Source organism: Schistocerca serialis, chromosome 3 (assembly GCF_023864345.2).
Source record: "Schistocerca serialis cubense isolate TAMUIC-IGC-003099 chromosome 3, iqSchSeri2.2, whole genome shotgun sequence".
Classification (NCBI taxonomy): domain Eukaryota; kingdom Metazoa; phylum Arthropoda; class Insecta; order Orthoptera; family Acrididae; genus Schistocerca; species Schistocerca serialis.
The window spans coordinates 365,592,705-365,607,453 of record NC_064640.1 but is presented as its reverse complement, the minus strand read 5'-3'; the positions used below and the strand labels follow the sequence as shown (position 1 = coordinate 365,607,453).

The 14,749-nt window shown below is 41.8% G+C and overlaps 1 protein-coding gene across 1 annotated transcript in view; it reads left to right on the top strand.

Annotated features, from left to right (window-relative positions):
- Positions 1–14,749, top strand: part of LOC126470181 (pyruvate dehydrogenase (acetyl-transferring) kinase, mitochondrial) — a 375,871-nt gene that overhangs the window by 253,429 nt on the left and 107,693 nt on the right. Inside the window, exon 2 of the mRNA XM_050097837.1 lies at positions 4,418–4,625. Within this exon, the coding sequence (XP_049953794.1) occupies positions 4,418–4,625 (208 nt within the window). The remainder of the gene's footprint in view (positions 1–4,417; positions 4,626–14,749) is intronic.

The window sequence follows — 14,749 nt, the reverse complement described above, 5'->3', positions numbered from 1 at the left end:
AGACACAGATGAAAACCACACTTGTTAAACATGAATACTGCCTGTCCATTACAATTTGGTTTTTTACATCTTTGCCTTGTGTCTGTAAACTGAGGCCAATGACCTGCTACATCAGTTCCGGTAGACTTTTCTGGAACCTCTTTTGTTGGACCCTGAGGCTTCCTGCATAGTTGATCTGCGTCTATACTGGCTGAAGGCCCATTTCTCTTTTTATTTGTCATGCCTTCTCAGTGCTTGTTGAGTATCTCTGCTGTTCTGGATTTGAACTCTATTAGATCGTTTTGTTTATAACGGGAAGTTTGAAACTGTCATCTTCTCTGCAGATGGTACTCGAGCTTTAAAATTGGCATTAGCATTTCGTGAAACATGAAACCTCGGTGTTTCATCGGTAATGAAGTAAATACCTCAGAATATTAGAATTTTCACATCGTAATAAAAAAAGAAATGCAGTCAGTCAAAAACAGTGTTGAGGTCGGATATTCATGTAAATAATTGGAAATTTGCAATAAATTTTGTATAAGTAAATAATGAGACACTATTTGGCATTGAAGTACTCTGGTGCTAAAGATAAACTGAAATATTTACTATCACTTCACTTGATTTCATCGCCTGCATGCTCCCACGAAGATACACAAACGCCGAATGATGTGTATTTTACATTATAGTATTTTCGAATTCACCTATACGTGCAGCTGGTTTCGTGATCTGAATCACGTTACAGATACTAAAGAACAAAGAAATAATTTTCAGAAGTAATCTTACCTTGGTACCTAGCTGTAATGGTCCCGCGTGCGTGCGTGCGTGCGTGTGTGTGTGTGTGTGTGTGTGTGTGTGTGTGTGTGTGTATGTGTGTGTGTGTGTGTGTGTTTGGTGAACAAATACGCGAAAAGTGTGTCGCTCTAGCAGTAGCTGAAACATTCAGGAGATGTCAGAGGCGTCGGTAGCTTCGTATAGAATCTACACTGCCATTAAAAAAACAATTAATCTTCCATTTATTAGCGTCGCTTTGGTATGTCGCGAATACGCGCTGCTCGGCATTAAGGGTTAACCAGCTCCTCCTTTGCATATGCGCAATCGTATAACTGGAAGAATTTAAACGTGTATGACTTGACACAGAGAGAGTCGTAAAAAAGACAAGTTCAGTTTCTAATTTGGTCAGTGGTTTTACGTGTACTGTATTAAAATCTTGCAGCTTTGCCCCATAGTCCAAGTTTTCTGGCGTCGGAACCACATTTTTCTACTAGGGGCATTTGGATCACTGATGAGTGGTTTTGGAATTCCAGCTCAACCTACAATTCCCTGTTTATGGAGTTCCGATCGTGTTGCTTTGTTCTGACAGGGTCTGCGAGCGCGACATTCAGTTCTGTAGTGACTTACAGCTGTCGTTCCACTTACTTTCCGTCACAATCCTGTTCGTCCGCGTTGTGACTTAGCGAATAATGTTTTTCCGCCTTTCCCTATATGTGGCGCAAGTCTTCTATCGGTGCCTTTTGAAACACCAAACATTTCGGTACCCTTGGTTGCGTAGTCATCCACCATACGAACACCAACAATTTGCTCACTTTCGAATTCACTTAGCTCCGACATAATGCACTCACAACTACACGGAACACTGTTCTAACCACGACTGATACTTGCAATGCTTAGAAGACACCGCGCAGTGGCCGCTCGTGGTCAAATACAACATTGCAACCTGCACTCTTGGCCGGCTGGAGTGGCCGTGTGGTTCTAGGCGCTACAGTCTGGAACCGAGCTACCGCTACGATCGCACGTTCGAATCCTGCCTCGGGCATGGATGTGTGTGATGTCCTTAGGTTAGTTAGGTTTAATTAGTTCTAAGTTCTAGGCGACTGATGACCTCAGAAGTCAAGTCGCATAGTGCTCAGACCCATTTGAACCATTTTTTTGCACTCTTGGCTAACATCTGCATTTATTTTCGAGCATGCATTTCTCGCTGTGTTTCCATATTTTTGTCCAACCTATGTAGGTAATTGTTCGTGTGTAGTGACCTAGATATAGAGGGACGTCGGTCTCTTCCCTCCATTCCTTGAAAAATGGAAAGCTTCTCTCCGAAAATCAATATCGATTTGGAGAGCATCTTTGATGCAGGACGCAGCTCCCACTCTTCAAGTTCAGTACCTGGCCTATCGTGGACGCAGGCTAAGAGTCAGTCATCGCAGGTTTCTAAATACTGTTAGAGACAATATTAAATTTGTCTGTTTTTAAAGATAACGTCTTACTAATTATCTTTCAGAAGCGATGTCGTTTAGAATGAATAAGAGAGATTAGCTGTACGTTTGGCGAATGACACAGCGCGATTCCTTTTGGCTTGAACCCTAGCAATGCCAACGCATTTTTTAATGATGTGGATTACAAAGGGAGTGGGCGGGTTTGAGAGGGAGGGGACGGTAGGTACTTTATGCATACCCCAACAAAATTTAAAAAAATTAATTGTTAACTTTTATTCACAACATACTTTTTAAAGAAATACTGTTGTGTAAGTAGGATCCTGAATCTAAAAATATTGAATACGACATTCATTGTGAAACGTGACAGCTACTACTAAGACTTAAGCTTTTGGGTTGAGTTTAACTGAAAAATTTAAAACATATATGGAACGTGATAAATGACATCATAAAAAAACTATAAATATATTTTTAAAATAGAATGTACCTGACTAATTGCAATATTTTCAAATGGTGAGCGTAAATAACCCCCCCTTGTATTGCGAGGGTTAAGCGTGGTCACCACTCACTGTACTCCTCCATACTTTCTTGTATACTGTCAGATTGCTTCCCAATTCCACTGTTACACAGCTTCCCTCAACTCCGCTCACCGAGTAAAATTAACAGATAAAGAGAGACACAGAATTACACCGAGAATCGAAATCTTAACATCGAGCATTCTAAGCCAGCTTTCTATCCACCACATTCAGTACCATTACACTGTATTGATTTTAGATACTTGTCTTTCAGGTGATTACAGATCCATTTTTGACGTCCACTTTTAGGGAAACTATGCGCAGGACGATATCTACTGACATTTTTGTAGCACTAGTATTCAACGAATCTCGCTGTGATGTCAGTGTGTGTTAGCTTTTCTTCGCCATTTATTTGAAAGAGCTGTAGTGAAGCGTTAAACTTTTCCATTACCTGTCAGCTGTAAGCTTTGTATAAGAGATCATTGTGGCTCGCCGAGGCCAAAGGCAGGCATACGACAAAGTTCTTGTTCGTGCATCTGCCATTACGGGCCGTATCGGCGTCAGAATGTGTCGTATGGCCAAGTTGTGAAGTTTGAACTAGATAAACTGAATATAGTGCTTTTGGTATCACACAACTACAATTTATTGTGCAAATGTGGGTGACAAGTCCGGTAGGAATCAGCTTAGCTGTAAGCCTAGCAGTGGCCCAGGAAATGTGACGTAACTCCTCTGCATGCCAGCAGCATGCAGGCCGCTGTGGCCGAGCGGTTCTAGGCGCTTCAGTCCGGAACCGCGCTGCTGCTACGGTCGCAGGTTCGAATCCTGCCTCGGGCATGGATGTGTTGATGTCGTTAGGTTAGTTAGGTTTAAGTAGTTCTAAGTCTAGGGGACTGATGACCTCAGATGTTAAGTCCCATAGTGCTCAGAGCCATTTGCATGCCAGCAGCAATTCATTGCATCGCAATATTGTAGCACTGATCCTGCCGTCTGCTGACAGACGTCTGGCATCTGCAACACTGTGTACCGTGTACTGTGTTCCTGTGTTGAAATAGGACTGATGGCGATTCAAATTTTCTCTGGCTACAAGGGGTTCGACGATACAGCACGTTCACAACAAACATTATATTCTGATGAGTGTTTCTTCAGTTTTGACTGCAATGAAACAATCGCCTTTAGTGCACTACACACCAGCAATTCCATTGGACCATTGAGTATCATGGGAGATTCTTGCCCATCCAACGTGCAAATATTCTCAATTCATGAACACTAAAGCAAGGAAATTGTAGAACCGTAGGCTCATTTTTGGATTTGTATTGCACTAAAAGAATACTTGTTCCCATACTGCGAGTAATATTCAAATCTTAGACTCTCGTCTACCAATTCTTTTAAAATATTGATAACTGAACTTGTCTGAGATTTCGTCTGTTGCATACTGTAACACTCGTCCAGGAGATAGAAAAACTGACTTTGGACTTGAATAGGAGCTATAAGAGTTATCATTTTTCAGGATCAGATTCAGAGAATCGATCACGCAGTATCATATTGTTTGGTTGCTTCGTCATATTTCCTTATGCGCTGTGCGTTTTAAAAATCAATTTCTTTTCCAGGAAAGTAAAACTGTACAAAATAAACGCGACTTTCATACTGATAAATAGGGTAAATTGAATAACAGTCAAATTATATTGTTAAATAATTTCGTCTATTTTGTGTTTACAGGACTGAGTGCTTGCCAAGAGAAAAGCTTTATCTTTTTGAGGAAGGAACTGCCAGTGAGGCTGGCAAATATAATGAAGGAAATTCATCTTCTGCCGGACAAATTGCTGAAGACGCCTTCAGTAAATCTCGTAAATAACTGGTACCTGATGAGCTTCGAGGAAATTTTGCATTTTGAAAAAGCCGACGTGAGTCCTGCAGTGCTAGAAAGGTGAGATCAATCACATCTTTTCTTTTCTTTGCTGTTCTGTATTAAAACTTCGTGCCTGTGCTCGATGTTCCAATTAAATACCTTAGTCTATCCGCTCCCTGTTCCATTACAACATCCTGCAGTTTTTTAAATGAATTTTGACATACAGTAAGGTTTACACTAAAGAGACCTATATTTCCGAGAAATTTGTAGGGACTTAGCAGATGACGTTACTGTTAGTTTTCCTGTTGGCGAGTGACTGTCTTTCATTATGATATTAAGAAACAACAAAAAGTACTACTACTAGTACTACTGTATCCATGTCTCAAGAATTTCTATAGTGACCCTAGATCACTTCAAGTGAACTGTATAATGAGTCTGTTTTAGCTGTTCCCTGATAAAAACTGCTCAAAAAAATCTTTTGCACGTCCTTCATAACGTACATAATGTATGTTTTTTGATTGCAGACCCCTACGCATAAACAACTATATAATGGAGGTAAAAAGAAATCTGCGTTTTCAGTGCAATTCAGATGAGCTCGCTGTGTGTCCAGTCGTGAAAGAAGCACTGTTCACTCTGTCATCATCCCTGGAAGAATCATTTCACACGTACACGTTGCACGTATTGCTAATTTACCGTAAGGAAGGTTATCAGCAGCAGAAGTTGCCCGCCGAATTGGCGTATAACGCAGCGACGTCATTCGAACATTCACCCGCTATCGAGGGACGAAAAATATTGAAGATCGGCGGCGTAATGGTCGCCTGCGGTCAGAAACAGCAGCTGTTAACGGATACCTACAAAGTGTGGCTCGTAGATAACCTGAGGAGAACGCAACAGAATAGCGCACTGCCTTTTAAGAGGCAACTGGGTCGACTGTCGATGCAGGCAGTACGCAACCGCTTCCACACGATAGAGTCGGGTTGTCTCGCCACCGCTGTCCGGCACGACTCCAAACACCTCTTCGGCCTGGCATATCACTGACTGGAGTAGCATTGTGTACGATGATGAGTCCCGCTTCGAAACGAGCGTTGAAGACCAGCGAAGACGTGTCTGGGGACGCCACGGGCCAGCGGTGGGATAACAACGTGACTGTTGCTCGCCGTACAGCCCAGCAACCAAATGACGTGCCATTTCTTTTCATAGCAGGAGCCCTTTGATTGCCATCAGCGGCGCCCTTACAGCACAGCGGTATATCAACGTTATTCTTGTCCACCCCAATAGCTGAATGGTGCCGGCGCGGTAGCTCAGCGTGTTCGGTCAGAGGGCTGTGTGCTCTCTGTAATAAAAAAAACTGAGTCAAGGAATCAACTTGAACGGATGTCTTGTGACGTCCGCTCAGACCAAACACAACGAACTATATCGAACCAAAAAAAAAAATCAGCGTGACGGACTGCCGTCCTAAGGGGCCCGGGTTCGATTCCCGGCTGGGTCGGGGATTTTCTCCGCTCAGGGATTGGGTGTTGTGTTGTGTTCATCATCATTTCATCCCCATCCGGCGCGCAGGTCGCCCAATGTGGCGTCGAATGTAAGGCCTGCACCAAGGCGGCCGAACCTACCCCGCAAGGGGCCTCCCAGCCAATGACGCCAAACGCTCATTTCCATTTTTTACGCCCCGTTTTGTTGCCCTTGGTGGCAAACCATTATGGGCTTACATTTCATACGGCAAGAGTTTCTACTACTTGTCTTAATGGCTGCCAAACCCACCCTACCTTGGCCAATAAGGTTGGCGGATCTCTACCCCACTGAGAACATTCGGAGAAATGCGGGCAGGGCCCATCAACCATATCGGGACAAAATTTGTACGATATCCCTCAGGATGATACCCAACTGCTCTATCAAACAATATCAAATCGAATAACTGCCTGCATAAGAACCAGAAGTGGCCCAACGCGTTATTGGTTTTCTCAGTTTGTGAAGCTCTTTCTCTTGAATAAATCATCCAATTTTTCTGAAATTTTTCTCATTTGTTTGGCTGTAAATGTACGTTACATTTACTGATTTCCGTCCCATTCGGATAGTTCCTTCGTGTTTTTTAAGGAATGTGTGTGTAATTTAATAAGGCGTATTTCATTCCAAAGTCACCTTAAATCGATTCCGGTGATACGTAACTGGAGCAAAACTTTTATTGAGCAGTTTAGATCAAGCAATACATTGTTTTCGTTAGTATCTTCCACAAATTTGGGTTTTTCTTCCTCAGAAATTAGAGTCGCAAGTTTATTTTCACTTATAGTGTGCTTCATCATTTGCTTAGCTGTTGGCAGCTACTTCAGGACTGGGAACATTTTAAGACCAGTTCGTCAGTACTGCTTCGATAGTTCTGGTTTATTGTCGGTTCCAGTAATGGACATAGAGTTCTACACTGGTTAAATTTATACAGCTTTGATCTATAGTGAGTATGTGATATCCTGTACAGTACTTTATAACAGAAGGAACATTTTTCTCACAACTTTTAATCTTAATATACAATTAAGAAGATTCTGACAGCATAAACACACAAGACAGGTATTTTATGAGGTTATCGTAACACTCACGCAATTACTATTTTTATAACACCTATTGGCAGTTTGAATTGGCAAGATTCTATGAACTGTAAGGAAATTGCAAATTTTTACAACAAATGTAAGAATTAGATTAAATATAACATTCATGTTAAGTGTACAAAAGTTTCATATTATACATAATCTAAAATATCGTGTGCTATAAATATTAAATGGACTGTGTTGAACATAGCACAAACTAGACTATTTGGAAATATATCTTTATATGGATATGGTGTCTGTTCTTTCGGACATGTACGAAAGAACAGACACCATATTCACATAAATATTTAGTTCTGGCAATACCGGCCATGACCTTCTTCTTCTGTGCGGATGCTCACACTTTCCCTGAACTCTTACGGGACTTGGTAAGAATGTCTTCCAGGAGTAATGAGTGTGGGACACTACGAATGTAGTGTGTGGACATACAAGGTGAGAATGTGGGTCTCGTGGGAGGCGTGCGCGAGGTAGTCCCTGTAGTCGCACTATCCTCTGTGCCCTGGGTGGCTCAGATGGATGCCGGCACGGTAGCTCAGCGTGTTCGGTCAGAGGGTTAACTGCCCTCTGTAATAAAAAAAACTGAGCTAATCGATCAACAACGAACTTCAACGGATGTCTTACGACGTCCGCCCCGAGCAGATGCAACGAACAAAAGCGAACAAAAATGAGATAATAAAAAGATGGATAGAGCGTCTGCCATGTAAGCAGGAGATCCCGGGTTCCAGTCCCGGGCAGGGCACATATTTTCACCTGTCCCCGTCAGCAGCTGAATGTATCAATATAATTCTAATTTATTTGGAAATAGTTACAAGCTGTTTCATGTGAGTGGTTGTAGGGCCATTACTTCGATTCAGGGTTCTGACTTTAGTTAGATGTGCACTTCCACTGTAACAATACTGAACTATGTTACGTTTTTTAAGACAGTTTCATAAGACGATGTTTCAAACTTTGACTGAAATGATATTTGAAGAAGCGGAAAAGAAAGAAAAAAAAACTAAAGCGTACACACATTTCGTAGCAGAATGAGACATACGAGGAAATCGTAATGAAGATTTTAGAGAAATCGATACTAAACCGAAAGTAACTGAAAGCTGACATTGCAAATAAAAAAGAAAAGTCTCACTGACACGAGTGAACCGCAGCTGACAGCAAAATTGCTAATAAAAGTCTAAAGATAGAATTTAAAAACAATTAAAAATATACATTTTAGAAAACATACGCCAAAGTATAATTTTGGGCAGAACAATGTCAAATAGTAGAATCATCAATAATTTCAACCTTGAAAGAAATAGAAAACTTCTGGAAGGAACATTAAAATAAAGTTAATTATCGATTATAACAATAAAATATTAACTTAAAGTATGGGAAACGGTAGGTTAGACAACAGTAGACACTCTTATTCATATCCATGCATTTTGAGAAAAGGAGAGGAAACTTACAAAAAATTACCTTAAGCCATCGAAAAAACACCCATCAGCCTAATTTCTAAAAATATTATACTGTGTGACATTATATTAGACTACTCGCCGGAAAAATTTTACTGCTGTAATTAACTTATACTGGTTGTAGATTTCAGAAATGCATAATACACTCCTGGAAATTGAAATAAGAACACCGTGAATTCATTGTCCCAGGAAGGGGAAACTTTATTGACACATTCCTGGGGTCACATACATCACATGATCACACGGACAGAACCACAGGCACATAGACACAGGCAACAGAGCATGCACAATGTCGGCACTAGTACAGTGTATATCCACCTTTCGCAGCAATGCAGGCTGCTATTCTCCCATGGAGACGATCGTAGAGATGCTGGATGTAGTCCTGTGGAACGGCTTGCCATGCCATTTCCACCTGGCGCTTCAGTTGGACCAGCGTTCGTGCTGGACGTGCAGACCGCGTGAGACGACGCTTCATCCAGTCCCAAACATGCTCAATGGGGGACAGATCCGGAGATCTTGCTGGCCAGGGTAGTTGACTTACACCTTCTAGAGCACGTTGGGTGGCACGGGATACATGCGGACGTGCATTGTCCTGTTGGAACAGCAAGTTTCCTTGCCGGTCTAGGAATGGTAGAACGATGGGTTCGATGACGGTTTGGATGTACCGTGCACTATTCAGTGTCCCCTCGACGATCACCAGTGGTGTACGGCCAGTGTAGGAGATCGCTCCCCACACCATGATGCCGGGTGTTGGCCCTGTGTGCCTCGGTCGTATGCAGTCCTGATTGTGGCGCTCACCTGCACGGCGCCAAACACGCATACGACCATCATTGGCACCAAGGCAGAAGCGACTCTCATCGCTGAAGACGACACGTCTCCATTCGTCCCTCCATTCACGCCTGTCGCGACACCACTGGAGGCGGGCTGCACGATGTTGGGGCGTGAGCGGAAGACGGCCTAACGGTGTGCGGGACCGTAGCCCAGCTTCATGGAGACGGTTGCGAATGGTCCTCGCCGATATCCCAGGAGCAACAGTGTCCCTAATTTGCTGGGAAGTGGCGGTGCGGTCCCCTACGGCACTGCGTAGGATCCTACGGTCTTGGCGTGCATCCGTGCGTCGCTGCGGTCCGGTCCCAGGTCGACGGGCACGTGCACCTTCCGCCGACCACTGGCGACAACATCGATGTACTGTGGAGACCTCACGCCCCACGTGTTGAGCAATTCGGCGGTACGTCCACCCGGCCTCCCGCATGCCCACTATACGCCCTCGCTCAAAGTCCGTCAACTGCACATACGGTTCACGTCCACGCTGTCGCGGCATGCTACCAATGTTAAAGACTGCGAATGGAGCTCCGTATGCCACGGCAAACTGGCTGACACTGACGGCGGCGGTGCACAAATGCTAATGTGTTCTTTTTTCCATTTCCAGGAGTGTATGTATAAACTTTACAATTTTCATGGCTTCCATACTTTTTTCAAAAGTCCGGGACTTCTTTATCAATACCCTTTGATCATCCATTTGTATAACGGAGGTAAAAGAAACCTGCATTCTCAGTGCAGTGCATCGTAGCTCCAGGCTTTGAGATTCCAACATGCTATTGACCTCACTGTCCAGGAATGTGTGCAACATTAGTGTCATGATATGTCTATAGTTATTGAGAACATACAACACCAAGGCCACTTTGTTTTGTGACCAAACCGTTAGAAAAATGTAGTAGATGATGAAAGACAATCATCCAGGCTAACATTGTTGAATTTCAATGTAATGTTATCCGGGTACTTCCATATACTTTGAATGAATGGGAATATTTTGTACGCAGAATAACGTATCATTATATGACCCAATTAAACGCTGTATAAACATAATTAGCATTTAGACTTAAATGTTAACCTATTCTCAAGAAAATTATAGTTATGCATATTTTTGCCAAAAAGACGTGCGCACGCCCGTACACACACACACACACACACACACACACACACACACACACACGCACACACACACGACATAAAAACACATGTAATATATTATTAATATGTTGAACCCATCAGGTGCTTTCCTCTTAACAATGTTGGTCGTCTTCATGCTTTTGCAGAAGATTCAATGTAACTGAGGCTGTGAAAGATTATTATATATGCATATAGCCTTTGTTTTCATTTGCAGCTGCTTGCAAATCCTTTTCTCTACCACTTAACACGTAAGTTAAAAATCGTCACAGTCTGTAGATTACTTTTCATTGTTATGATATTCTCTTTCACAGACACCTTCTGTTGTTACTTTCTTACGACTTCTACAGTGTACACTATTGGAAACTGATGTAATATCCTTAACATAACTACTAATTTCAGTAAAATAAATATGCATTTAAATTTTTTAGTAATAGTTATTAATATAGTGTACTACTGCCTGCTATAGGATTTTTCTCATTTGTATATATTTCTTCTTTCTGTCAACAACTTTTTCATTCCTTTTGTATCATATATAGTTTTCTTGATACTATGTTTTTAGTAAATATAGCGACTTCTTTAGAGAAGCTTATTTAAAGGTTAGCTAGAAAATTAATCTGATGTATATATAGTTCAGAGTAACGTCCAGCACATAATAATGGTGACACCCAATTACCATTTTCGAACTTAGGGTAGTTCTTCTACTTTTATAAATGTTTTCCACAACAATACTATTTACCGAGCTTAATTTTGCTGTGTGTTCTAAAATATAATTTATGGCGGGAATGAACTCTTTATTGCATAATTTTGCTCTGTCTGAATCATATGTAGCCTAAATACGACTTAATAGATTGAAAAATGCCTCATAAATTACATAAAATACATTAGAACTTTCATAGTTTTGTTGTAACTATTGAGTAATAAATGCTTTTGCCATGGTATGATCGAAGAAATTAAGAACATAATTCCTATTCTGTTCTTTCCTCCTTGAATGGTAACGTATGTAACTGATACCAAAATGTATATATTAAGTGTTCCTTTTACAGAAGGCTGTTGAAAATCCATATTTTGTCATAATTTAAGTGAAGTTACTTCAGTTATTCCAGCATAATTACTGCACGTAAAGTGTTCCCGTTAACGTCCTTAAATGACGTCGTTTTCACTTGCAGCTGTCTTTTATTGCACTATTTCAAGCATAAAAATTGCAGTCATATTATGGCATAGAAGTAGATTTAAAACAACGTACTTGTAGGGCTGTGTCAGTCTATCGCACGTCATTATAAAGAACTGAATTGTTAGAGGAATTGACAGATTAGTGACTGGAATCAAGGGAGTTGTGACAGTCGGACGTGAAACCGGTAACTGTTGTGTTAAGCCAGCCGAATGGTTCCCGCCTAGTAAGTTAAGGTCCTGAAAATCGAAAGGACGGTAGCAAATTGTTGGAGAAGGCTTGCGAAGATAGCGGAAATTGCAGTGTTGTCACAAAATGATCGAGAAAAAATGTAATGGCCTGTTTGGTGTATGTGGAGTGAGAGCCGTTGCCACAAAGTGACAGCACATACAGTGAAAATATGCATTCAGGTAATTATATTGAATTTGAGTACCTTGACGAAGATGCTTTGGCTGCATATATCCGAAACCGATAGAGGCCGCAGAGGCTTAAAGCGGGAACGGCAGACATGGCGCGTGCCCTGGGCGATGCTTCCAGGGGAGTGCAGTTTTATGACGGACGAAAGCAACGAGGAGGGATGAAAGAAAAGAGGAAATGGCAGGGCGAAGGAGGAGAGGAATCACGACGAAATTACGATTGAACTTCCTTGAGCAGTTCAAGAAGACCCATCTTTTCCTGGTACGGGGACGCATGTTTCTTGATTTCAGTTAGTACGTTGAGCCACCCTCTTTATCTACACTCTGCAAATCACTGTGAAGTACATGGCAGAAAGTACGTCTCTCTGTACCTTTTATTAGGGCCTCTTCCCGAGTGATTCGGGTATAAAGTGCAGGAAGTGTGATAACTTAAATGTCTGTCTGAGCGCTGTAATTAGTGTGACTTTGTTGTCACAGCCCCTACGGGATCGATACGTAGGGGATTGTAGCATATTCCTAGACACAGAATTTAATTTTTTTGTGTTTAAACTTTTGCAATAGAGGTCTGCGGAATGGTTGGGGTCTATAGCACGTGAACCACTGCAATAGAATTGAAAAGATTAATTTTGCGTTTGTTGTTTAGTTTGTTGCGGCTTTGCATTGACCGGCAATGAAGCACTGAAAGAGGAATTGCATTATGATTTCAAGCAATGAGTCTTTGGATTGTGTATTGTTCCATGTTTGGGATAGTATCACCCCAAAAAGATAGTTATTGAAATGTTTTACATTACTCCATTGTAAATTCCTGTCGCTTTCCGTAAGGCTAAGTAGCGATGAGGATTATACTTCAATAACAAACGGGGGATACCAGCCACGGGGGGGGGGGGGGGGTGGGAGGGAGGGAGGGGGGAAGGGAGGGAAATCGAAGGTTGCCCTGGACGGCAGCTAGCCTAGTTAAGCTACTGGCGGTTCGATGAAACTGTCTGATTTGCTCGGTATCGTTTCTCTTCAAATGTGTGGTGCAAAATGTGTGCCTTTCACAATAGCTCACAAAGGTCATGACGAGGACTTGAAAACAGGCCTTCACTTCGTTGCAGGATATGGTTTTCGCTGCTAAAGTGGTCTTGTTATTTCAGTGTTCCGGAACATCCAAGTCGTGAGGAAACAAATGAACTTAATGTCCCAAGAACGATAAAAAGTAAACAAAACTGACGAATTGGTCGCTCATAAAAAAGATCAAAAAGTTGACGTAATCAGAAAGATGTATTTCAAGAAAGGGAAGGAAGGTTAGGGTATAGCGTCCCGTCAACGACAACGCTGTTGGGAACTAAGCGAAAGCTCAGATTGGACAAGAATGTGTGTGGAAATCTTAGGTGTCCTTTTCAGAAAATCCGTCCTGACACTCACTCCAATCAGTTTACGGAAGGTATGGAAAATAAACTCTTGACAGGTTGACGGTGATTTGAACCCAGTTTATCCCAAATGTGAGTCCAGTACCTTAACTGCTAGCCCATTTACTTTTGCCTCCTTGACATTGTAGCTTTGACGTCCCCCGTTTTAGATAACCTTTTCTGCTCGGTCACTCCGAAAATGTTATCCAGTGACAGGAAAAGAAGAAGAAGAAGAAGAAGAAGAAGAAGAAGAAGAAGGAAAAAAACCTGTGAGAAGTGTCCCTCATAATTTCTGTCTTTTAATGCCGACACTGATCTGCTGCAGAATCCTGAATGTGTCTGCGTTCCACATGCTATCCCGAATGGGTTACCAAGTCATCTCAAACGTTACTATCATTCTTCTCATGTGCTTTATAATCCACTGCTCAAGGTGAACAAATGATATTTTTAATTGGAAAATATCCATCAGTAGCACATTGCCGCATACAGACTTGTGGGACATCTATTCGGATTTGCGAGTGAACTGATGATGGAGGCGGTTGTCGATTCGGCAACAAAATGATAAATTCTGATATTCTGATGTGCCACACGAAACGTGATAGGAGTACTGACGTTCAAGCTTTATATCAGCCACCCAGTAGATTACATTGTTAGCTTTATATCAGCCACCTAGTAGATTACGTTGTTAGCCAAAACAAATAACGTCTGGTGTATGAAGAAAGAGATATCGGAAGAAATTGATTTTGTATCTATAATTGCCGTGACACTGGCAATTTACTCCAAATGTAGATGATCAATTAAATTATCTACATCTATACTCCCCAAGCTATTTGAGCGATCCCTTCCCTGTTTCGTTAGCAAATGGCTCGTGAGAATGAGTGGTTTGGTCTCTGATTTCTGATTTTCTCGTTGTGGCCATTTCGGGAGACGTACTTGGGAGGAAGTAATATGTTGCCCGACTCTTCCTGGAACGTAAGTCCTCGGAATTTTTACAATAATCCCAGATTGATGTGCAGTACTCAAGAATCGAACGGAGAAATATTTTCTAAGCCAATCCTTTGGTGGAGAATTACACTATCGGTGAAAAGTTTTCGATCACCCACGATAAAAGCTATATACTTTATTTCAGTGTGTATACACATCGTACAAACTAGTAGATCAACGCAATAAATATTTTCTCTCTCCATCATTAAGTATGGTTTTGATTTTAAAAGTTACACTCTTTGCCCTCAGAACAG